General features: G+C 36.2%; 4 protein-coding genes across 5 annotated transcripts; all 4 read right to left on the reverse strand.

Annotated features, from left to right (window-relative positions):
- Positions 1–1,511: 1,511 nt before the first annotated feature.
- LOC104116467 (ankyrin repeat-containing protein At5g02620-like) lies at positions 1,512–3,455 on the reverse strand. Its single transcript, XM_009627326.4, has 2 exons — positions 2,775–3,455; positions 1,512–2,474 (listed from the first exon to the last, which is right to left on the reverse strand). The coding sequence occupies exons 1-2, from the start codon at positions 3,348–3,350 to the stop codon at positions 1,647–1,649; spliced, it is 1,404 nt and encodes a 467-aa protein (XP_009625621.1). The 5' UTR covers positions 3,351–3,455; the 3' UTR covers positions 1,512–1,646.
- A 3,639-nt stretch (positions 3,456–7,094) lies between these two features.
- LOC104093325 (ankyrin repeat-containing protein BDA1-like) lies at positions 7,095–15,059 on the reverse strand. 2 transcript variants are annotated; one of them, XM_070182562.1, is made up of 2 exons: positions 14,256–15,055; positions 7,095–8,063 (listed from the first exon to the last, which is right to left on the reverse strand). In XM_070182562.1, the coding sequence occupies exons 1-2, from the start codon at positions 14,832–14,834 to the stop codon at positions 7,866–7,868; spliced, it is 777 nt and encodes a 258-aa protein (XP_070038663.1). In that variant the 5' UTR covers positions 14,835–15,055; the 3' UTR covers positions 7,095–7,865. The 2 variants fall into 2 exon arrangements, with proteins under 2 accessions (XP_070038663.1, XP_070038664.1); XM_070182563.1 differs by lacking the exon at positions 7,095–8,063 and adding an exon at positions 8,269–8,936 and having other exon boundaries at positions 14,256–15,059.
- LOC108948556 (uncharacterized) lies at positions 7,268–7,747 on the reverse strand. Its single transcript, XM_070183920.1, has one exon. It carries the CDS (start codon positions 7,745–7,747, stop codon positions 7,268–7,270), a length of 480 nt encoding a protein of 159 aa, XP_070040021.1.
- Positions 15,060–24,062: 9,003 nt separating the features above from the next.
- Positions 24,063–25,241, reverse strand: LOC104093324 (uncharacterized). The gene is made up of 2 exons (XM_070183922.1): positions 24,661–25,241; positions 24,063–24,309 (listed from the first exon to the last, which is right to left on the reverse strand). Exons 1-2 carry the CDS (start codon positions 25,239–25,241, stop codon positions 24,063–24,065), a joined length of 828 nt encoding a protein of 275 aa, XP_070040023.1.
- Positions 25,242–25,847: the final 606 nt, after the last annotated feature.

Genomic DNA, 25,847 nt, shown 5'->3' on the forward strand with positions numbered 1-25,847 from the left:
GTAATGAATTGGTATTGTATACATGATCTCCTTATTGTCTAATTAACGAAAATAAGTGAATTGGGTAGAACGTATCTAACAAGCTTTGTTGACCAGGTTCACTCGGTTGAGCATCGGTCGCGCTCCCCCAGTTCGGGGCATGACATCAACAATCGTGTCGGGACGGTTTCCTCGACCTTAGTGGTCGGTCACGCGAAAGAAGGAGCATCCTTCCGAGGAACATATTTTGAGATTTTTGCCATTGTTATGGAAGAAACATCTTGGAAAAGATGGAGAAAGAGTGAAAGTTGGAAGATTAGACTTGTTCGCTTGGGTAGGAGATGAGTAAAAGTTTTCGCAAAGTACTGAAGAACCTTGGGTAACGGGGGTAAAAACACTAGAGAATATTGAATTCCTGAAGGTACGAGGGTATAAGATATGGTGCAAAGTGAAAAATGGATAAGAGATAGGGTATTTATAGGAGTTCAGTGACATTTCACGTCTAGGGATGGCCGACCGGCTACTGACATGCATTTAATGCCATTATGACATGACTAACGAGACGTTTCAGATGTTTTGTCATTTCTGTCGCGATGTGTCGAAGTAAGAATCATAAGCTCATGTCGTTTCTCATCATTTACTCTCCGAGAAATGAGGGGACTATCTGTATATGGTTAAAATCGGGCTCATGGTACACCCCGGTATCCCACAAAATAAGCCAAGCTCGAGACATGATGGCAGGGGGCCGAAATCGGGGCAAGAGTCTCTTCGAGTCATGGTTCGGAATCGGTCCTAGCCTTGAACGACTTCGAAGAACATTGTTGGGCAATCAAGCACGTCCAACGGAGGGCCGTTATGTCCTGGACCAGCCGAATATAGCTCTCGTGCTAAGGCCGAACAGATCGTTTACCACCGGAGCCAACGAGACCACGCCCCCCAGATTCAATTCAAGCTCCAAGACCTTGGAAAAGCCTTACCAAACGGTTGCACACGACTAACGAAGCGCCGTGATATTAGCGCCCGACCGGATATCACGGCACGGATCTCGGCCCGTATCGGCAGCAGATCAGTGAATAACGAAAAAGAAGACTTTTACCTTTTTTAGAACTGTACTAGGGATGAAACTCTCCTACTATATAAAAAAGATGATTTTTATTCAAATGACACACTGTAACATGCATTCCAAAGGAATATTATTATTTTCTCTGTTATTAGCTCTTTCTCTTGTTCATCAGTGCTGGCCATAGTGAGCCCGGATCGAGGGCGAATACTTCATTAAGGCTGAAACTATCCTCCTTGTGTGGTTTGAATCCATTTTATCTTTGTTTGTTCAAATTTGACTTAATTTATCGCTTTGTATCAAATTAATCTGCGTATCTTTAAAATCACTTACAAATTTAATTTTTATCCGATTTTGAGGGTAAACACTTTCATCGACCTGTAGAAAAAAATTTCCCTTATTGTTGGTAAGAAGAGACGGCTTGAGATATTATGTGTACTAGTGAATTTCTTTTTTCCCTATTTAAAAGCAATTATGGTGAAAACTTAGACAGAATATCAATTTATTCTGTTTAGACTTGTCTATGCTTTTAGATTCATGACATTTGACAATAAAATGACATGAATATTTCTCTTAATGGTTGACCCCTATTTATCAATACAGCATATCAAACATTGACAAACATTGAATTTGCAGATTTTCGTGCTGCTGCTGATCTTATTTTATGCCTTTTTTTCTGCCATTTACGCAACAAACGTATCGTGTTTCCAAGTAGAAGCAGTGCCATTAAACCACACCATACTGTAACTCCAATTTCAATAACCTGACCAAGTGGTTCACTGTCCTTTTTAGGCGTGACGATGTAAATTGATATGCCATAAGTGAGTGCTGTAGTGGTAACTGTTAACCACATGATAACCATCAAACCCCACATGAAAAGCCTGCGCTTGAACGGCAATCCACTAATCAGCAGCAATATTGTGCTGAGAGAGGAGACAAAGGCAATGGTGTTAGCACGAAGGAAATATCGATACGATTTGGGATGATTATAAGCCATTACTGCTTCCCCTGCTTTGTGTGAAGGTATTCCCCGATTATCCAATTTTTCATTTTCTTGCCAAACACCTCCTGGAGGGTTCATTCCAGCTTGGAATGCCATTGTTGCAATAAGTGACGCCACCACCATTATTGTTTCGCGTTTCTTGGATAGCCAATCGCCTTTGGATGGGTGGCTTTGGGCCTGATTTCCGCCTAAATATGCTGGTGTTGTTGAAGCTGGTAGTGAATGCGGATTTGCAGCTGATTTATTCGGAATTTTGCTACTATCATTTTTGATATCCTTTGCTCTTAAGCCTCCGGCTTCTCTAAGACTGTCTCCAATTTGTAGATCAATCATGTCCCTCCTACTTTGTGCTAAAATATCTAATGTTGTATTCCCATTTGCATCCATTGCATTCACATCTATTTGATTGGTCTTTAGCAAGTATTTGATAGTCTGCAAGAATGGTAGGTGGTTTAATAACTATAAGAAAATGAAGTTAATTTTCCAGACCTAGTGGTCAACGAAGTAGGTTGAGAACCAAAGGTATCAAATTCAAATCCTAGCGGAAATAAAAAACACAAGGTGATTTTTTTCCATTTCAAACCTCGGTGAACAGAACTACCTGGTACCTATTGCTAGTTGGAGGTAGCAGGTATCCCGTGGAATTAGTCGAGAGGTGCGCAACTTGGCCCGAACACCGCGATTATAAGAAAAAATGAAGTAAATTTCTTTTCTAAGGAAGCAATATCATACCTCAATTTGCTTATCAGCAACAGCCAAATGTAGAGTGGTGAAGCCATCACTATCCTTTGCATTCAAGAATTCATGGTCCCATGATCCAATCTCCATCAGCACCTTGAGAACCTCTAGCTGATTATGCTTCACACACAAATGCAAAATATTTTCTCCATTGATCGTCGTTCCTAGAACTGTACGAGGCCTGATTTGTATTAGTTCTTTGATGACTTCAACTCGACCTTTGATGGCTGCTAGATGGAGAGGATTTCTACCATCGCGATCACGAGCTAAGCATATATCAGGATTCACTACTAACAACATCTTGATAATTTGTAGGTGTCCTTTAGCTGAAGCTATGTGAAGAGCTGATGATTTTCGCGAATCCAATTCAGCTGCAAGCTGAGGATTTTGAGCCAGAATTAACTTCACAAACTCAATATGCCCACGCATTGTTGCTATGTGCAAAGGAGTTTCATTGAAGCAAGTTAAGGTAAGTCTATCAAGAATTAAAGCATCTTGCTGAAGTAATTCTTGTAAAGTTCTTACATCTCCTTCAACTGCAGCTTCATAGAGTTTCTTCTCAATTTCCATCTTGCTCTTATCTGTTTTTCTCTCTTTCAATGAGATTCTTTTAGTAAAAGAACTGGTTGATTTATATGACTGATCTTTTGTACTTATTGGATTTAGTCATACTTGGAAAAGTCTTCTACTAAATTTTAGTCTTGCTTTAAAAGGATATTATAAATGCTTTGAACTAGTCTTATCTTCTTATAAACAAAAAGACCTTCAAAATTACCCCTCTTCTTGGAAGCTACGTGGAGAAAATGACTATTCTTCCTCAACCAAGTGAACTGGTTAATTGAGAAGACCCTCACCAAACTTTTCTTGTAGCTAGAACACTTCAAAAATGCTATCGAATGTGTGGCGATATTTTTTAGGATCCAAGAGCAAACATAGATGATAAATTATTCGCAAGTCAATTGTCAAATTGAATTTGAAGTGTGAACTCTTGACTAATACTCCCTCCTTATCATTTTATCTCGCAGTACTTGACTCATCACGAAATTAAGAATTGTTTTTAAAATTTATGATTTAAAACAAATAGATACTTGTGTGGCTACAAATTAAATTTAATTAAGAGTAAAGTAAAAATTATAATGATAAATTATTTTTAAATAAGAAAAGGTAACATTCTTTGTGGGATTAACTAATAATGAGGGTTAATTTCACTGATCGTTATTTTGACTTTAATGAAATAGTAATTTGTGAAAATAGGTTCTTATGAGCTTGTTGTTCTTATCTGTTAGTGATATATTTAATTGTTATGTGAGATTGATATGGTAGTATTTTAACTTCATGAAAAATTATAAAATGATTTGAAGGATATAAAAACTGGTTCTATGCTAGTTCTGTTCATATTTTTAATGAAATTATAGGTGGTGGTATTAAGGCTATTACGTAACAAATTAAGTAAGATATTTTTAACACAATAATTATTCTCTTATTTTCCTTCTAATTGTCAAAATATTAAAACTCATTTGAGTTATGGGTCAAATCGGGTTGAAGAATAAATGGATCTAACTTAGATTTGGTCTATTTAAGCTTATGTGGCATTATTGTTAGATTTTTTAATTAAATTTAATGTCATGTCATATTTTTTATTAGATATTTTGTAGGTTTTGAACTAGAGTGACTTTTAAGTTACAAATGTAAAGTTGAGTGATTTTTAAGTGATGAAAAATAGTTAAGTGACTGTTGTGAAATAAATGATAAGTTGGATGAGCATCAGTGAAATTAACCCCTAATAAGGAGTGTCACTTAAATTGGGAAGGAGTAACAACTAAAGAAAAACAAAAGGCGGGGGAGAGAGAGATTGTAACTACTATCAACTAGTTGTTGTAATTTAGTACAATTTTCAAAAGTTAAAGAAGGTGGAAAGTGATACTACTACTACTACTACTAATTAGTGATTCTAAATAAAAATTCTTAATGGACTTTGAATATTCAACACGATGTTATTATATTAGACTCTGTCTGTGTTAGTTGCAGTTATGCATGAATGTGCGGTGTTAGAGCCATTTGACGAGAAAAAGATGGTTGTGCTCAGTGAATTTTTTATTAGAAAGAAAAACACATACCTCACCCTAAACTTTTGGTTTATAACACATACTTATCCCGTGGTTTCACATATTACACAACTTTCTGTTTTTTTATACTTTGCTATTAAAACTATATTATAACTTTCTTTTTTTGTTGTTAATTTTACTTTTTAAACTTCACATAATAGTATTATTTTATTTTATTTTTAAAATGTAATTAATTCTTTCCTGCTACTCAACTTCTTTGAATTAAATACTATTCTTTATATAAATAATAATAATAATAGAGAAAGCAAAATTGAAAAAAGAAGATAAAAACTGAAATGCTATAAACTATAAAGTAAACAGGAAATCTATTTCCCTACTCTTTTAAGCTTGTCTTTCTTTTTCTATTTTGATGACTTTTTACTTTATTTACTTTTCAATTTATCTTTGAACTAATTGAAAAACTTGAATGAAATGCATTACGCCAATTGAAAAACATCAAAGTATAAGAATCTTAAGGAGAGCATCGTTACGAGTAGAAACCGTGTAATTTTCATGGGTGGTTATTCAGCTTTGTGTTCATTATGCAAAAGTCATTTTTTTTGTTACGTAAAAATCATTCAACTTTGTGTTCATCACTCAAAAGTCATTTTTCTTTCTTTTGTTACACAAAAATTATTTTACTTAGCTCTATTTATCACAAAAGTCACATTGCTAGATTTTTATAATACTCCTACTTGAAAAGTCTATTAAGACCTTTACATTAAAAATCCTCTCATTTATGTAATACCTTCTATATTATATACTATATAATTTATTTTTACATATGCATTTTATTTATAATTAAAATAACTTCATATTATTTTATTTATTATTTTAATAATATATCCATATATTTAATTTTTTCATGGCACTCAATTTATCTAATCATATTCAAACATGAACATATTGTAAATATGAAAAAATAAAAATATTTATTTTTTAATATTTATTTGAAATAATAAAAATAAATTTGTTTAACAAATGATAGTTTTTAATAGTTAATAAGAATTTTAGAAAAAGTTTCAAAGATATTTGTGTTTAATATTACGTTTTTAAAGCTTTATCTGTTAATATTATTTATTTGAAAGTATTAATCCGATGTGTCATTGTGTTAAATGTAAGTATTTTATTTATTGGATTAATGGGTATGGTTTGGCTGATAAATCAGTGAGCTTTGATTTTACCCTCAATATTAAAAATATTTTATTAAGCATGGTTAAGAACGTGGACCTGAGATTTGTTCACGGTAATATTACCGACAAATTTAATAATGCTACTTATACATCTTGAAATTTAATGTTAAGAAAAAAATTAAATGTACGAATATATTATAGAAATAATAAATAAAATAATATTAATTATTTTAATTATAAGTAAAATATCTGGGTAAAAGTATATTATATAGCATATAATATAGAAGGTGTTGCATAAATGAGATGATTTATAATGTCAAAGGCATAGTAGACTTTTCAGGTGAAAGGTTTGTAAATCTAGTCAAAGTGACTATTGTGATAACTAGAGCATAGTAAAATGATTTTTGTGTAACAAAAGGAAAAAAAATAACTTTTGAGTAATGAGCACAAAGTTGAATGACTACCATGAAATTTACTCGTAGAAACCTTAGTCCTTAGAGGAATGTGTTATTCTCCCTTTATATTAATATTATTTTTATTTATTATAATTTAGCAGTCTGATTTTATTTTTGATGGTAAGTTTGACAGGTTTTTGGAGCAATATTTGACCTTAATTTTTCTGAGTACAGGAAATGCTTTTCTGCATTGGTTAAAAGAAAGAAGGAAATACGATCAAATTCTCAACTTATAGCTCAAAGTGGCTAATACAAAAGGTTGACTTAATAGTTAAGAATCGAACTTTTTGACTTCCCCAGTCAACTTTTAGGACAACAAGTTGAAATAGAGGGATATATTTTCTGTCATTAGCTTTTGTTTGGGTGGGGGGGGGGGGGGGGGGGTCGTGTGGTTGTAGGAGTGGTTTTGATACTAAATTTTTATATCATACTCGACTCAATTATGTTGGTATGAGATTTGTCAACGTTGCCCTGTTTCGTGCTTGTACGTTGTAACTAAGCACGAGAAAGTGTGTGGTTGACCTAAATTATAAAAAGCTTTCAGATTGGCGCAACTTTTTAAATTTATAATCTTGCCAGACCCTAAGAGGTAGTTGTGTTATTGGGATTAGAATTATAATCTCGGAGTAGAATTTGGGATAGTATATATTTCACTGCATGATGTTGAGCATACACTGACCGTTTGTCTAGCTTTGGTCTTTGCAAATACATAGGCTAGTTAAAGTTCCTTGAATCAAGAGTTACAAGACATTCAAGAAAAGTTTGTCACAAGTCAAGCAGATTTTGAATGCAATTTAACAAACATTGACATGAAACGAATTTGCATATTTTCTTGACTGTTGCTTCTTTCTCAACCATATATAGACCAACCGAATTGTGTTTCCGAGCAAAAGCAATGCCATTACAGAACACCACACTGTAACAGAAATTTCAATAACCTGACCAAGCTGTTCTCTGTCCTTCTTAGGCGTGACAATGTAAATCGATATGCCATAAGTGAGTGCTACTGAGGTAACTGTCAACCACATTATAACCATCAAAGCCCACATGTAAAGCTTTTTCCTGAATGGCAATCCACTTATCAACAGCAATATTGTGCTAAGAGATGCAACAAAGGCTATGGAATTAGCACGAATAAAGTATCGATACGATTTTGGATGACTATATGCTTCCCCTGCTTTATGTTGCATTTGTATGGAATTTCCTTGAGAATCAACTTCCTCATTGTCTTGCCAGACACCTCCAGGAGGGTTCATTCCGGCTTGAAATGCCATTGTTGCAATAAGCTATGCTACCACCATTATTGCATCGCGTTTCTTGGAAAGCCAATCGCCTGACAAGTCGTGCTTGTGGGCGTCGTGACTTATTGAAAGAAGAGTTGAAGATTCATTCTTAGGAAATTTTGCAAAATTTTGGGTGTTGGATGATGAAATATCCTTGGCTCTTAATCCTCCTGATTTCCGGAGACTCACCAAATTGCAGATCATTCATGTCTCTTCGACTTTGTGCTAAAATGTCTAGTGCTGTGTTCCCATTGTCATCCTTTAGATTCACCTCAATTTTATTGTTTGTCAACAGATATTTAACTGTCTGCATTTGTTAACATGAAATATTAACTCCACACTAATGTATCAAGCTAATGTTTTTCCTATGATAGCCATCAAGTTGTCTAATGTTAAACGGGTCAATAACCCTTTTAAAGGGGTTGAGTTATAACCCTTTTGTCGACTTAACAACAAGTTGGACCTGTAATGACTAATCAATCTATTTGGTAAAAAATGGAAACAGGTCAAAATAATGTAACTGTTATGAATATATTATATTATGGATGTTCATTTATTACTCCGTTGTAAATAAGCTTCCTGAAGAAGTTTATCCATATGAGACTCCGCCGTAAATATATTTATCTATTTAGTACTCTATTGGAAATAATCCTCCTGAAGAAGCTTATCCTTTCGGTACTCCGTTATGGATAAATATTACTCATGATAGAAGATTATCTATATCTGGCACAACAACTTAGAGTAGCAGCTTACACAGCAGCTTGCAGTAGCACAGCAACTTACACAGCAACTTCCTTTCTTCTATAAATAGAGGAGAATTCAGTTCATTATGTACATAAGTTTGGAGTTTGAATAATATATCAGTTTCTCTCTATACTTGTTTTTACTTTACTGTCTTTATTTTATAACACGTTATCAGCACGAGACTCTGCCATCTCACGAAAATACCTTGAAAGTATCATAGGTACGAACTTTCTTTTTCTAAATAATGTCAAATCTTTCTAAACTTGAGTTTGTAGCCCTGGATATATCGGGCAAAAGCTACATGTATTGGGTGCTTGATGCCGAAATTCATCTTGATGCGATGGGTCTGGCAGACACCATCAAAGATAAAAATCAGGCATCAAACCAAGACCGTGCCAAAGCAATGATATTCCTATGCCATCACCTTGATGAGAGCCTGAAAATGGAATATCTTACTGTTAAAGATCCAGTCATACTGTAGAATAATTTGAAAGATAGATATGACCACCTAAAGATGGTCGTTCTTCCACAGGCACGTTATGATTGGACTCATCTAAGGCTACAAGATTTTAAATCTATGAGTGAGTATAATTCTGCTATGTTCAAAATTATTTCCCAATTAAAACTATGTGGTGATAATATTACTGATCATGATATGTTGGAGAAAACTTTCACCACTTTTCATGCCTCGAATATGCTCCTGCGACAGCAATATTGAGAGATGAGATTCAAAAAGTATTCTGAACTTATCTCACATCTTCTTGTAGCCGAGCAACATAATGGGTTATTAATGAAAACCCATGAAAGCCGACCTACTAGTTCTTGTCCATTCCCTGAAGTGAATGAAACGAACTTCCACCAAGCTAAGCGTGGAAGAGGACGTGGTCCCAGTCGTGGTCATGGCCGTGGTTGGGGAGAAAACTCTAATCGTGGTAATAACAATGCACTAAAGAACCCTCCTCACCACCAACAGTGGAAAAGAAAGGAACAAAAGCATGAAGCGGTGCAAGCAACAAAGCCAGAAAATGCATGCTATAGATGTGGAGGAAAAGGGCACTAGTCACGTACATGTCGTACGCTAAAGCACCTGGTTGAGTTGTATCAAGCCTCCCTGAAGAAGACAGAGAAAAATGCTGAAGCAAATTTTATTTCTGAAGATAATTTAGACTTCATGCATTTAGATGAAGCTGATTATTTTGCACTCCCAGAAGGAAAAACAAGTCATGTGATCGGTAGTGAATTTGTAGAAATGTAAATATTTTAATTTTTGTTATTTGTAGTAGATAGTATAGTTATGTAATAGTTGTACATAAATAAAAGTTATGCTTTGATAATAATGTTTACTATCATATTTATTTTGTTTATGTCATTTTGAAGAATATGGATAATCCTCAAATTATGTTTGGATCAAAGACCAATCATGAAGATATTTGTGTAATTGATAGTGGAACAACTCATGCCATATTCAAAGATCAGAAATACTTTTCTTATTTGCATAAGGAAAAAGCAAATATTTCTACAATTTCTGGTAATATAAGTTTGATTGAAGGCTCCGGAAGAGCTATTGTATTTCTGTCTAAGGGAACAAAACTTATTATAGACAATGCATTATTCTCCTCCAAGTCCCGAAGAAACTTGTTGAGTTTTATGGATATCCGCCGATATGGGTATCATGTTGAGACAATAGATGAAATGAACATGGAATATCTTTGTATTACAAAGAATATTTCTCGCCAGAAATGCATTGTAGAAAAGTTATCAATTTTATCTTCTGACTTATACTATTCAAAGATTAGTACAGTTGAAGCACACTCTATCGTAAACCAGAAGTTTACTGATTCAAATACTTTTGTGCTTTGGCATGGCCGTTTGGGCCATCCTGGATCAATAATGATGAGACAAATTATTAAAAATTCGAGTGGGCATCCATTAAAGAACCTGAAGATTCTTACAAATGATGAATTTTCTTGTGATGCTTGTTATCAAGGCAAAATGATCACTAGACCATCACCAATGAAGGTTGGCATTGAGTCCCCTGCCTTTTTAGAACGTATACATGGGGATATATGTGAACCTATTCACCCACCAAGTGGGTTGTTTAGCTATTTTATGGTCCTAATATATGCATCTTCAATATGGTTTCATGTGTGCCTACTATCATCTCGCAACCTGGCGTTTGCAAAGTTATTAGCCCAAATAATTCGATTAAGGGCACAATTCTCAGATTATCCTATAAAGGCTATTCGCCTTGATAATGCTGGAGAATTCTCATCTCAAGCTTTTGATGATTACTGTCTATCAGTTGGGATAAAAGTTGAACATCCTGTAGCTTATGTTCATACTCAAAATGGCCTTACAGAGTCATTTATTAAACGACTGTAATTGATAGCAAGACCACTACTTATGAAAATAAAATTGCCCACTACTGTTTGGGGCCATGCTATCTTGCACGCAGCATCACTTATCCGTCTCAGACCAACACATTATAATAAATATTCTCCGTCACAATTAGTTTTTAGTCATGAACCAAATATTGTCCATCTACGAATTTTTGGATGTGCTGTATATGTGCCAGTAGCACCACCACAACGCAGTAAGATGGGCCCCCAAAGAAGGTTAGGAATATACATTGGGTTTGAATCACCCTCTATTATTCGCTATTTTGAACCATTGACGGGAGATTTATTTACTGCTCGATTTGCAGATTGTCGATTTGATGAAACAAATTTCCCACAATTAGGGGGAGAGAAAAAGGAAATCAAAAGAGAAATTGTGTGAAAAGTTTCATCATTATCTCACTTTGATCCACGTACCCCTATATGTAATCAGGAGGTCTAAAAGATCATCCATTTACAGAATATAGCAAATCAAATGCCAGACGCATTTACTGATTTGAAAAGGATAACTAAGTCGCATATCCCTGCAGAGAATGTGCATATCCGAATTGATGTCCCAACAGGACCATCTACTAGCATGAGAGCTAATGAACTTAAAGCACGCCTGAAGCGTGGTAGACCTTTGGGTTCTAAGGATCGAAATCCTAGAAAAAGAAAATCGACAAATGATCAAAATAATATTATGAAGGGATCTCTTGAAGAGACCCAAGATCTGATTAGTTCTGAGATTCCTGAAGAAATCAATGAACCCGAGACTCAAGTAAGTAAGGAACTTTTAATAAGTTCTACTGGTGATGGAATTAATTTAAATCGATCTGAAATAGTGGCGGATACTATTTTTGCATATAATGTTGCACTTAACATTATACAAGATAGTGAGGATTTTGAACCCCGATCTGTCGAAGAATGTCGACAAAGATCTGATTGGCCAAAATGGCAAGAGTTAATTCAATCGGAATTGAAGTCACTTGCTAAAAGAGAGGTCTTTGGACCAGTAGTCCAAACACCTGCTGGTATAAAGCAAGTTGGTCATAAATGAATTTTTGTGCAAAAAAGGAATGATAAAAATGAAGTTGAAAGATACAAGGCTCGCCTTGTTGCACAAGGATTCTCACAACGACTTGGAGTCGATTATGAAGAAACATATTCACCCGTTATGGATGCCATAACATTTCGATATCTCATCAGTTTAGCCTTACGTGAAAGGCTTGAGATACATCTAATGGATGTGGTTACAGCTTATCTGTACGGGTCACTTGATAATGAGATTTACATGAAAATCCCTGAAGGATTTAAAATGCATGAAGGATATTCAAAATCTCGGGAAATGTACTCAATCAGATTACAAAGATCTTTGTACGGTTTAAAACAATCTGAGCGCATGTGGTATAATCGCCTCAGTGAATATTTGTTGAAAGAGGGTTACATAAATGATGTTATTTGTCCATGTATTTTTATAAAGAAAATGGCTTCAGAATTTGTTGTACTTGCTGTTTATGTTGATGACATAAATCTTGTTGGAACTCCAGAAGAGCTCCAAAAGGCAATTGAATATCTTAAGAAAGAATTTGAGATGAAAGATCTTGGAAAGACAAAACTTTGTCTTGGTCTGCAAATTGAACATTTAGCAGACGGAATATTTATCCATCAATTTGCCTATACAGAAAGAGTGTTAAAACGCTTTTACATGGATAAAACGCATCCATTGAGTACACCAATGGTTGTTCGATCACTTGAAGTGAATAAAGATTTGTTCCGACATCCAGAAGAGGATGAGGAACTCTTTGGTCCCGAAGTACCCTATCTCAGTGCAATTGGTGCACTAATGTATCTTGCTAATGCTACAAGGCCTTACATAACATTTTCTGTTAATTTACTTGCAAGATATAGTTCTTCTCCTATACGGAGACATTGGAACGGGATTAAGCATATATTGCGATATTTAAAGGAAACTCTTGATATGGATTTATTTTATGCTAACAAAGATAGTGCAGATCTTGTTGGTTATGCAGATGCAGGTTATTTATCTGATCCCCATAAAGCTAGATCTCAAACCGGGTACGTGTTTACATGTGGAGGTACTATCATATCATGGCGCTCCACAAAGCAATATATTGTTGCTACTTCTTCAAATCATGCTGAAATAATAGCTATTCATGAAGCAAGTAGAGAATGCGTATGGTTGAGATCAATAATTCATTTTATTCGAGAAAAATGTGGTTTGGAATGTGAGAAAAGACCCACAATTTTATACGAAGACAATGCTGCATGCATAGCCCAATTGAAGGGAGGATTTATAAAAGGAGATAGAATGAAGCACATTTCACCAAAATTATTCTACACACACGATCTTCAAAAAAATGGTGACATTGATGTGCAACAAATCCGTTCAAGTGATAATCCGGCAGATTTATTCACCAAATCTTTACCAACTTCAACTTTTGAGAAGATGGTATACAAGATTGGAATACGGAGACTTAAATATTTGAAACAAAGTTTTCATCAGGAGGAGTAGAATACGCGATGTACTCTTTTTTCCTTATTAAGGTTTTTTCCCACATGGTTTTCCTTATAAGGTTTTTAATAAGGCAGCTAGCAATGCGTATTACTAAATATGTGTACTCTTTTTCCTTCACTAGGATTTTTTCTCACGGGGTTTTTCCTAGTAAGGTTTTAACGAGGCACATTATCTTTTAATGAACATCCAAGGGGGAGTGTTATGAATATATTATATTATGGATGTTCATTTAGTACTCCGTTGTAAATAAGCTTCCTGAAGAAGTTTATCGATATGAGACTCCGCCGTAAATATGTTTATCTATTTAGTACTCTATGGAAAATAAGCCTTCTGAAGAAGCTTATCCTTTCGGTACTCCGTTATGGATAAATATTACCCATGATAGAAGATTATCCATATTTGGCACAACAACTTAGAGTAGCAGCTTACAAGCAGCTTGCAGTAGCAGCTTACACAGCAGCTTCCTTTCTTAGACGAGAATTCAGTTCATTATATATATAAGTTTGGAGTTTGAATAATATATCAGTTTCTCTTTATACTTATATTTACTTTACTGTCTTTATTTTATAACAGTAACCTTACAGGTCAACATGTAATTTAAAATATACAAAATCAAATTTAGAGATTCAAAATTATTTAAACTTAAAAGACTGGTGGGCTTATGACTATGTTTTTGAGCCATATTGACTGATTTAACCAAAAGTAAACTTTGGGCGAGTTGGATCATGACGGGTAAATTTGACTCAACCGACCCATTTGCTACTATCAGTTTTCTTCTTTAGTGAAAGAAAGAATGCTAGGTATATTAGTAAATTTCTACTGCAAAAGGACATGAACTTACCTCAATTTGCTTATCAGTAACAGCCAAATGTAGAATTGTATATCCATCTCCATCTCTTGCATTCAAGAACTCATGATTTGACATCATTTCCATCAGCATCTTCAGAACCTCCAACTGATTATTCTTCACACATAAATGCAAAATATTTTCCCCATCATTTGTGGTTGCTAGAACTGCACTTGGTCTGATTCGTATCAGTTCTTTAATCACTTCTACTCGGCCTTTGATTGCTGCAAGATGTAGAGGATTTCTACCATTGCGATCGCGAGCAAGGCACATTTCAGGATTCACTATCACCAACTCCTTTACAATTTCTATATACCCTTTAACAGAAGCAATGTGAAGAGCTGATGATTTTAGGAAATCCAGTTCAGCAGCAAGATGGGGATTTTGAGTAAGAATTAATTTCACAAACTCAACGTGGCCGCGCATTGTAGCTACGTGTAAAGGAGTTTCATTGAAGCAAGTCAATGTAAGTACTCTATCAAGAATCAAACCATCTTTTTGAAGTAATTCTTGTAAAGTTGTTACATCTCCTTCAGCTGCAGCTTCATAGAGTCTCTTCTGATCAATTTCCATCTTTTCCTCTTTCTTTCTACCAATCTTTGAGTTTATCGCCTAGAAACTTACTAAAAATGTGATTACCTAATGGTAGAGGTTTAGATAGTTAGAGATTCGTTTGGAGCTCAGTCAATGTTCGAGATATAACAATAAAATATTATCTACTTGCTATGATTTTTCGAATAAGAGGGGAAAAACAAATAAAGAGAGGACGACTTTGAAAAAGTCTTCTCTACTAAAAATAATTGAGAGAGAAAAGTTAAGGAGACCTTATAGGCAGAAACTATTAAGGAAGGGATTATCTGAGAATTGAATTTGAGAATGACCTCATTTCTTCGTCGAAGGTATGAGGATATATCTTTATTGCAAATTCTAAATTGATATGTTCTCATTAGGATGTAGTACAAATTATTGGATTGGCTCCTTAAAAAAATTACAATTTTTCTCTATTTTCTTAGTACCTAACCTATTTGGATGAATGACACTTGCTCTGTTTACCGGGGTGTTCAAAACCGAACCGAAACCGAAACTTAATGGCTTATTGGTATCGGGTTAACGGTTTAACAGACGGAGAACGGATTGAAATTTTTTTATTAGCGACTTATCGGTTTGGGGGCGGATTATTCAATTTTCTTAACGGATAATCTGTTAACCCGTTAAGAATATAATATATATATAATTTTTCTCTCTCTCTCTCTATCTATCTATATATATTTTCTTAACGGATAATCTGTTAACCCGTTAAGAATATATATATATATATATATTAAATAATCAAAAACCCTTCTTCTTCCGGTACTCTATCTCTATTCTCTATTACTAATTTACTATTAGACATTTAGAAACCTTAACGCCTAAATTTTAACCAGCAGCCACCAACACTCTATCTCGTCGACTTCCAGTACTCTATCTAACGCCAAAAATATATATAATAGTTTAGCCACACAAATTGGTTTTAATTAAAATTTGAATCCAAAGTGACTAATTTTGCAATTGTTTCAAGCCCATCCCTTTAGAAGCCCAATTTACATGACCCACCTGGTCCAACCGGATCTCCCCTCTCTTTAAAACGCCTATTTTTTCAAACCCTAAGAAAAAGACACACGGGTCCCCCTTTGAAAACCCTACCCGCCTGGTCTCCTTCCTCACTCACCCATTCCCTTTCACGCAAAAGGAAGCCGAGAATTCGCTATCATGCACATACATCTCACCTATGAAAAAAGTTAAAACAAAATCCCTGAATTTCCATTTTTCCACATCCGGATCTGAAGAAGAAAAACGAAAAAAAAAGATTAAAAAGGTTTTCTGATTTCTGTTGTGTTACTTGGAGAATTTATGGGTTTCTCATTTGTTTTTGGATTGAAGTTGAGGTCGACATTGCTGTTCTTATGCTGTTTGCTATCAAAATCGTAGCTGAACTTCCTTTATCTCCATTTCTGCCCTTTATCAGCTGTTTCAAGCTCTATTTGTCAAGTATTTTAGGTACACATTCCTGAATCTGTACTATTTCTCCATAAAAATGGCTGAAATCATGAATGAATTTGTTTCTGATGTTCCATCTCCATTTATGTGACTATTTTTCTTAATAAATTGCTCATTATACTTATATATGATTTTGTTAACGAACCAAAGGAATGGCTGCCCGTTTCAATTAAGTTGAGACCATTGGAGTCTTGTTAAATATTAGTTAATTGAGATTAGTTTTTTATTTTTATTTTCCAAAATTGTTAATGGGCTTTAGGTGTATGCATACTAGTTAACAGTAGTATTTATCACAGTCTCTACTTCGTTGCCTAATGCTAAAATTTGGTGTATGCATATTTTTTACAGGGATCTACTCACTTATGGATTAAGCTGTTGTTTGAACTTTGAAGCTAAAGAAATTCAAGCACTGTTAGGCGTTAGCTGCAGGACAAACATTTCTGTGTAGTCTGCTCACTTATGGATTAATCATTTTGAAGTATGTATTCTGGACTCACTTTGAATATAGACTAGAATTTTATCATTTCAGAATTAAATGAGGGAGCATTGACTTTTCCTTTGCAGTTGTGGGCGGAGGAAAGACATATTCTAGACTCATCTGTAATGTAGTTTGCTTTGGGATGTAATGGACTCATCTATTGTATTCTATAGACTGGAATGTAGTCTGCTGAGCATAGGAATTTTAGTTTGAGTCACAATGGTCAACAAATAATTAATGCATGCAATATAAATTGAATTAGGCCGATAAACCGCCCGATAAACCGCCCGATAAGAGCTAAACCGATACCAATTCGCCCGATATCTTATCGGGTGGCTAGCGGATTAATACATTTAAAAGCCGATAACCGATAACCGATAAGCCAAACCGTTAAGAGTAAATAACCGCTCAATCCGCCCGATAAGCAGCCCTACTGCTTACCCCATAAAGGTCTAGATGAGAATATTCTAATCATAGTTAAGGATTTATCAAAGTAGTCTCTAACTTTGGTACATTGGGAATCTATGAGTAACGGTAAAATTGTCTATGTGTGACCTATAGGGAGCCGTGAAATCAGCCACTAATGCTTGCATTAGAGTAAGTTGTCTACATCACATCCCCTAAAATACGAACCTTACCCGAACCATGCGTGAACCGGGATGCTTCATGCAGCGAGTTGCCCTTATTTAGTCTCTAACTGTGGTACGAAAATGATTGACATCCCTTTAAAATAAATAAATTTGTAACCATGTTTTAGATCTGAATTCAATAATACTTTTAAGTCTCCACCTTTGATAAGAGAATGATTGGGATTCATACAAAATAAAATTTACACCTTTTTTGAAATTCTAAATTTAATTTTGTTAGAACTGGAGGCTCACTATTTGTGGTTCTCTGCGTTATTGCTCGGAAACATAAAGATAAAGGACCCTTGAATTATGTGTCTGTAAGTGTTTTTTTCAGGTCGCAAAACTTGAATTCTGTGTCTGATTTTTCACTTTGCCCTTTCTGAACATATAGAGAATAAGATCATACTCATAATACAAATACAATCCCTGCCTGCATAACTTGTTCCGAACCAAATCCCTAAATCTACATAAAGTTATTGTATCAAAATATAGAGAGCCCAAAGGTATAGAAATTAACGTTTTTGATAAATTTTAGTATAAGCAGTATAATAATGGATGTCACAAAACATTCTTATAAAAAAATTAAAAGCATGAAATTTTGTAATTGAAAAATGTCAATTTTAGGACGAACTCAAACTAGAAAATCTTTTCGATTGCTTCTCCCATTTGAATTTTGCATTGTATTTTTTTAATTAAAAACAGAAAGAGTAAGCGACACTTCATGATGTTATTCAATTCGTCTACCAGATTATTTTACTAGTCACATGCCAAGCTGATTTGGCGGTAAAGAAACTAAGAGGAATTAGGTTTCCAAAATGGTTATTATCTTCCTTGTTATTTATAACGTGACTTTTGCGTTTAGAGTATTCCACATTTTTTTTTCACTTTAGACACTCAATATTCAAAATTTACCGAGTCGACTAATTTAGATTTATATCGAGTAGATGTACTAAAGAGGGTAATGTTGTATGGGTCAATATCTGCCATATAATATTCAAGATAAGATTACGCTAAAGTAAGAATTCTCGAGCCGTCATTAGTTGAGATGGGTCAGGAAGCAGAAATACTCATAGCCGAAGAGTCGATGGGAGCCGTGGTCGAGATGTTGATAATGGTCGAGGTCGAGCATCGCTAATGAAGCTGTAACAATTAGTTTTCGAAATAAGATATTGAAAGGAATATTCTAGTGAATATTCTATGCACTTGTACTATTAGGGTTTATTACAAATATGTCTCATATAAATAGAAAAATGGGGGAATGATGTAAGGCACGTGGGATTCATCCGTAAGAACAAACTTTTGGCTAAATATTCTTTCTCTCTCACTAAGATACAAGCATCACCTTTTAATCGAGATTCTTGTCGAAATTATTCCCTACTTTCCATCAAATCCGAGAATAATTCGAACATTCGAGGATCTGGTTGTCATTCATTATTGTCAGGAGGATCAACTAACTAGTTCATCCTTTATTGGGTGAATCATTCCTCATATTTACTTAAATGTCATTTATTGTCATTCATTGTTATTAAATACTCTATTATTGCTCATACTATTTGGAATAGTTATTACACATTGTTGTTACATCTCTACTAGATCTGTTCGATGCTAATCACGTTTTCGGAAATCACATCTAGAAATATTATTGATAACTAGGTTTAGCGCGTTATCACATAAATTTAATTATTTGAACCAAGAGTTATATTTTTTGGTCAAACAATTTTACGCCGTCTATGTGGATTTTCTAGTTAAACTTTTAGTTTCTTCTAGATCTATAACTAACACGGATCACTAACATAAAGAAAAAAAAAGGCAAGAATAAGATCTCCTTTCTTTATGTGCACAAATCCCAACATGGCAGGTAATCGAGAAGAAAGGACGAGAATAATAAGTGACCTCCCAACCAACCTCATGAACGTCATCAACGAAAGTTGTGAAATCACAGACGAAGACGCAACGCCCAATGCCTCCCCTAGACGAGATGGGTCACCTCCCCCTCACTGTAGCATCACAAAATCTATTGGTAACAGCAACAAAATTAGAAAAAAACCCGACCGAATAAAGGTCAAGAACTTCAAAATGGAACTCAGCTCTTAAAGTTTGGCAAGCAGTTCATCTCCTAATTCCTCCTAAATTTCTCTTCCTCTTTTTGTTCTTTGTAGGAGTTTTTGTAAAGTTTTGCAAGCAGCTCTTAAACTTTTTGCTTCTCGTGAGTGAAATGGGAGTGGAGGTATGTATTCCTCTTTATCCAGATTTTTTAGTTGAGAAAATGAGTGTGTGCGCTCAAAAACGTGAGTGAAGGAGTCAAATCTGTGAATTGGATTTTCTTGAGAGCATTTTTGGGAAATTGGGGGCGGCGGCTAGGTTTTATTTAGGGGAGAGTAGGGGCATGGAGTAGGAGACAAAGAGTGGGAAAGTAAAGTGAGAAAGTGGAGTGGAGGACATGAGTAGGGAATGAGTGAGAAAGTAGAGTGTGGATACGCGTGGGAAAAATGGGAGCGGGAAAGATGGAGTGGGAAGTGAGGTATTGGTGAGATGAGTGATAAAACATTCAAGTATGGTCAAAACTTAGGTACTCACAGCATGCCCTTTTTTTCTTGGAAACATGAAGAGTTTTTAGGCAAAGAGAAGATGAGCGATATGACTCATTTTTTGCCATACTATTATTCAAAAGGGAAGAGATAAGAGAAAAGAGTGCAACTGAGTCCTGGTTTGGACGGCCTACATATCCCGGGTTATAAGGGAATTAGGCCGTGTGTAGTTTAAGAAGAGTGATGGAATAATGAGTTGGAAAGTCGAGTGAGATTCCGTCGAGGCTCCGGTCTGTGATCCTGTTATTACATAATAATCAAAAGAAACTAAACAAACTTATCAACTATGAGTTACAAGATTCCTATTTATAAGTCTTCTAAAACTTGATCTTGAGTCTTGACTAGTTATTCACGCAGACTTTCATCTGAAACTTGATGCTTGCTAGCTTCAGGTGCTAGTTCATTCTTCTACGACTTCTTCTAATCAAAACAAAAAATGCAATGCTCGTGACTTCAGTCATGTCTCGAGCAATCCACATCTTTTCATCCTCTTCTGCATTTTGGATTCACTTCTTTTTATTTTCTTTTCTTTATTCTGGATATATAATTCTTCTTTTGGTCATCTCAAACCCTTTGCCTTGAGGTAAAACCTTATCAGATACCAAAATAAATAAACGAACAAAATTTTTCTGCCCCAACTTTCACTAGGAATATTTCGTGAGTTATTATAACAAAAACTCTATACTACTTCATTATTAAAAATAATAAAAGGTCGGGATTTGTATACCCTGAGAAAACATGATTCTTTGGGAATGGTGTACCCTGATTATCTAAATGGTGTCTTAACTAAGGATTGGTGTATCATATGTTGGAAAAAATATAGTTAGAGAATGGTGTATCCCTTATTAACAAAGATACCAGGGAGTGGTATGCCCTGCATTTAAGATCAGATCAACTAGGGATAGGTGTACTCTACGTTGGAAAACACAACTAGGGATTGGTGTACCCTATACTTGTAAGGAGATCAAGGAGTGGTTTACCCTATATTTTAGCTCGACTCAACTAGGGAGTGGTGTACCATATGTTGGAAAAACACAGGTAGGGATTGGTGTACCCTATACTAGTAAGGAGACTAGGGAGTGGTATACCCCATGCTTAAAATAATATCAAATAGGGAATGGTGACCCTATGTCGGAAAACACAATTAGGGATTGGTATACCCTATACTGGTAAGGAAATATAACCAGGGGTTGGTACCTTGTATTACTGAAAGGGAAATGTAACCAGGGGTTGGTACCCAAGTATTACTGAAAAACTATTGAATCATCTTAGGCGAAAAAGGTTCTGCCTGGTGTTAAACTACGAAAAACAAACTTGGGTGAAGAGTACTTCTACCCGGAGATATGAGCTGGATCCCCCTAGGCGAAAATGTTCTATGTGGGTTAAGCTACGAAAAAAAGCTTGGGCGAAAAGTACTTCTACCCGAAAATATGAGTTGGATCCCCCTAAGCGAATAGGTTCAACCTGATTTTAAGCTACGTAATAGAAGCTTGGGCGAAGAGTACTTCTACCCTGAAATATTAGCTAGATCCCCCTAGGCAAAAAGGTTCTACTTGGGTTAAACTACGAAAGACAACCTGGGCGAAAAGTACTTCTACCCGGAAGTATGATCTGAATCCCCCTAAGCGAATAGGTTCTACCTGGGTTAAGCTACGTAAAATAAGCCTGGGCGAAGAGTACTTCTACCCGAAAATATTAGTTGCATCCCCCTAAGCGAATAGGCTCTACATGGGTTAAACTACGTAAGATAAGTCTGGGTGAAAAGTACTTCTACCCAAAAATATGAGCTGGATCCCCCTAAGCGAAAAGGTTCTACCTGGGTTAAGCTACGAAAGAAAGCCTGGGCGAAGTGTAATTCTACCCGAAAATATGAGCTGGATCCCCCTAAGCTAATGGGTTCTACCTGGGTTAAGCTACGTAAAACAAGCCTGGGCGAAGACACCTTCTACCCGAAAATATTAGCTGGATCCCCCCAAGCGAATAGGTTCTACCTGGGGTTAAACTACGTAAAATAAGCCTGAGCAAAAAGTACTTCTACCCGAAAATATGAGCTGGATCCCCCTAAGGGAATATGTTCTACCTGGGTTAATCTACGTAAAACAATCCTAGGCGAAGAGTACTTCTATCCGGAAATATGAATTGGATCCCCCTAAGAGAATAGGTTCTATTTGGGTTAAGCTATGTAAATGAATGGTAAGGACAGTAGTGATGCATGCTGAAAATAAAATAAAATGGAGATTTTGAGTAACTTACCTTTGGTGATATTCGTCCTTTGAAAATCGCCATTGTGCATTGCTTTGTTCCTGCTTCAAACAAAGAAAAATTATGAGGTTTCAATGTGGTGGTTGATTTGTGGCCTTGATGCCCTAAGTATCTTGAAGTCATGGCCACTGCTGTAGAAGAACTGATTCTGTCAGTATGGTACCGAGATGATTGGAAACTCTATATAGCTTCCTGGAGACCTTGGCTCTCCGATGTTGCCCCCGACTGTTTCATATCCGGATGTCCATGGTACGACTAACCCTTGTCCCTAAGGCAAGGCAAATTTCCTTTAAAATCAAACTTAGTTGTCTTGCACCCAGTACCAGTTCGTGTCTGTATTGTTTGTCAACTTTTCCTACGAAGCAAGTCTTGCTTAGGCGACCTTTTCAGTTTCTTTAAGATGCGTTGTTCGTCTTATCAAAAGAGATCACAGATGGATTCGTGCCTTCATCAATGTCGTATATGCCCCAAATTGTGCTTAGTATTACTGGGAAACTGTAGTCAGTCTTGTAGCCATTTCTTTTCTTTGATTTTGATGCAAGATTAGATAGAAAAAGGACTCAAAGAAAAATTATGGGTAAAAGTAGAAAAGCAATTAAAAGTGAAAAAAAGGAATTGTGTCTAAATAAAAGGTGCCCCTTTCGGGGGAGAGGAATATGGAGACTTATCTAGAGGTATGTGCCGACTTCAATGAATCATGACATACATTTTGGACTGGACGCTTAATCTGTTTGAGCTGTATAATTCTCAAAATCCATCGCAAATGTTCATCTTGAAACTGTCTTGGTTGTGCTCATACCGGAGTATCAAAGATCCTCATTCGGCTAGTAGCGCCCTTTGCGGATTTTCGCTAACTGACCTCTCTGATTTCTCTACTCACTGTCGCCTTATGGTGCCTTTATGGGTTTTCACCAATAAAACTCTTATTTTTTTTCTTCACCCTTGACTAAGACACTGCACGTGGCAGGTTGTCCAACACCCTTGACATAATGAGTTAAGCATTCTTCAAAGATCGATCAGAAGGTTTTAATAGGGGAAAGGTGAAAAGAACTTTGAACTGAATTACAACTTTTGGAACCCTTTTATAAAATTACCACAAAAATAAAACAAACTTCTATCCCAGTTATGGAGTATTATGGATATGGATTTTTTTTATTATGATAGGACCGAACCCAGGGTAAGGCTGCCTACGTATCCTTTCGGAATCAGGTCAAACGTAGTTTATTAACTCAGATTTTTTATTTTTCATTTTTGCTTTTACAAGTACACAGGTTCCAAAAAGCGGGAAAACAAAGACAACAAATACAGCTCAAAAGGGTTAACAAAAGGGTGACACTTATTTGAGATAATGAGCAGTGATAGCCTTCGTCATCTCGATTTGAGAAAATCATGCGTGAAAGTTTCCGCAGTGGGTATATATCAAACATAACATCTTTTGACTGCATCTGCATTAAAAGTCATGTCTGGTACCAGTCCTTCTTCATCTACCAAGTGCAAGGCCCTTTTGGTAACACTTTCTTAATGATGTAGGGTCCTTGACAATTCAGGGCAAACTTTCCTTTAGCTTATACTTAGTGCGGAAGGATGCATTTCAAAACGAGCTGGCCTACCTCAAAATGTCGTAGGCGCACTTTCTTGTTATAAGTGCGCGCCATTCTTTGTTGCTATAACTGGCCAAAACGCACTGTTGCTAGTCATTTTTCATCAATCAGCATTAGCTATTATAATCGGGTCTTGACCTACTCAGTGTCTTCAATCTCCGATTTCACAATGATTCGAAGAGAGGGAATTTCGACTTCTGCATGTATTACAGCTTCTGTTCCATATACCGACAGATAAGGAGTTGCACCACTGATGTGCGAGCAGTCGTACGGTATCCCAAAAGAGCAAAAGATAACTTTTTATGCCATTGCTTGGACCCTTGGATCATCTTCCTAAGAATCTTCTTGATGTTCTTGTTAGCAGCTTCAACGGCTCTATTGGCTTTTGGCAGGTAAGGGGTAGAATAGCGATGCACAATTTTAAATTGCTCGCATACATCCTTCATCAGATGACTATTTAGATTGGATGCATTATAAATGATAATGGTCTTTGGGATACCAAAACGACAGATGATGTTGGAATGAACAAAGTCCAACACTGCTTTCTTGGTGACTGCTTTGAAAGTAACTGCCTCCACCCATTTGGTGAAGTAATCAATGGCGACCAAAATGAATCTATGCCCATTTGAAGCCTTTGGCTCGATTGGCCCAATAACATCCATTCCCCAAGAAACGAAAGGCCAAGGAGAGGACATGGGATGTAATTCCGACGGAGGCGAGTGAATCAAGTCGCTATGAATCTGGCATTGGTGACACTTGCGAACAAAACCGAAGCAATCTTGGTCTATAGTAAGCCAATAATACCCTGCCTGCAAAATCTTCTTTGTCAAAACATATCCCTTCATGTGAGACCCACATAACCCTGAATGCACTTCACTTATGATCCGTTTAGCTTTTATGGAATCTATGCATCTTAGCAAGTTTAAATTTGGGGTCATTTTGTGCAAAATTTCCCTATTCAGGAAGAAACCACCAGCGAGATGCCTTATAGTTCTTTTGTGATCTCCCTTGGCATGCTTTGGGTACTCCCTTGTTTTCAGGAATCGTTTTATGTCATGATACCATGGTTCACCATCTGGTTCTGCCTCAATCGTATTGTAGTAACCAAGTTGATTCCGAACTTGAATTTCCAATGGATCAATATGAGTGTTACCTGGATAAGGGAGCATCGAGGCTAAGGTAGCCAAAGCGTCGGCTGGCTCGTTATGAAACCTGGGAATGTACCTAAACTCGATGGATCTAAATCTTATGCTCGGGTCTTGCATACATTGTCTGTATGGAATAAGCTTGATGTCTCGAGTCTCCCATTCGCCTTGGGCTTGCCAGATAAGCAAGTCAGGATCTCCCATAACTAATAGTTCATGCACATCCATATCGAGGGCCATTTTCAAACATATTCTGCCGTATTATTGGTATAGAAGAACCGAAGTCGGGTCGTTGCAGGATAATGATGTCCAATAGGTGAGATGAGGATTTCCCCGATCCTGACTCCTTTGATATTGACAGCCCCATCAAAATACATCTTCCATACATAGTTGTCGTTCGGAACTACTTCCTCTAATGAGTTGACCTCTTCGTCCGGGAAGTATGTGCTCTGCGGCTTATAATCATCATCAACTGGATTCTATGCCAAGTGATCTGCCAAAGCCTGTGATTTCTTATTGCGGTGCGAGTGACATAGACGATGTCAAACTCTGTGAGTAGGATTTGCCATTTTACGAGCCTGCCGGTGGGTATTGGCTTTTGGAAGATGTACTTTAAAGGATCCATTCTGGATGGTGGATGGAATGGCTCGGGCCTGCCAGTGGGCATTGGATAATTTCTTGACTGTCATGTTCAAATTTGAGCATATGATGCAAGGTGGATGGAACAAATCGGGTCGTATCGATCCATGGTCTTCCAAGAAGAAAGTTATAAGAAGTTTCCATGTCTACTACTTGGAAGACAATTTCGAAATCAACCGGCCCAATCGTCATGGTGAGGTTGATCTC

The sequence above is a fragment of the Nicotiana tomentosiformis genome, chromosome 8 (assembly GCF_000390325.3).
Source record: "Nicotiana tomentosiformis chromosome 8, ASM39032v3, whole genome shotgun sequence".
In the NCBI taxonomy this organism is placed as follows: Eukaryota; Viridiplantae; Streptophyta; class Magnoliopsida; order Solanales; family Solanaceae; genus Nicotiana; species Nicotiana tomentosiformis.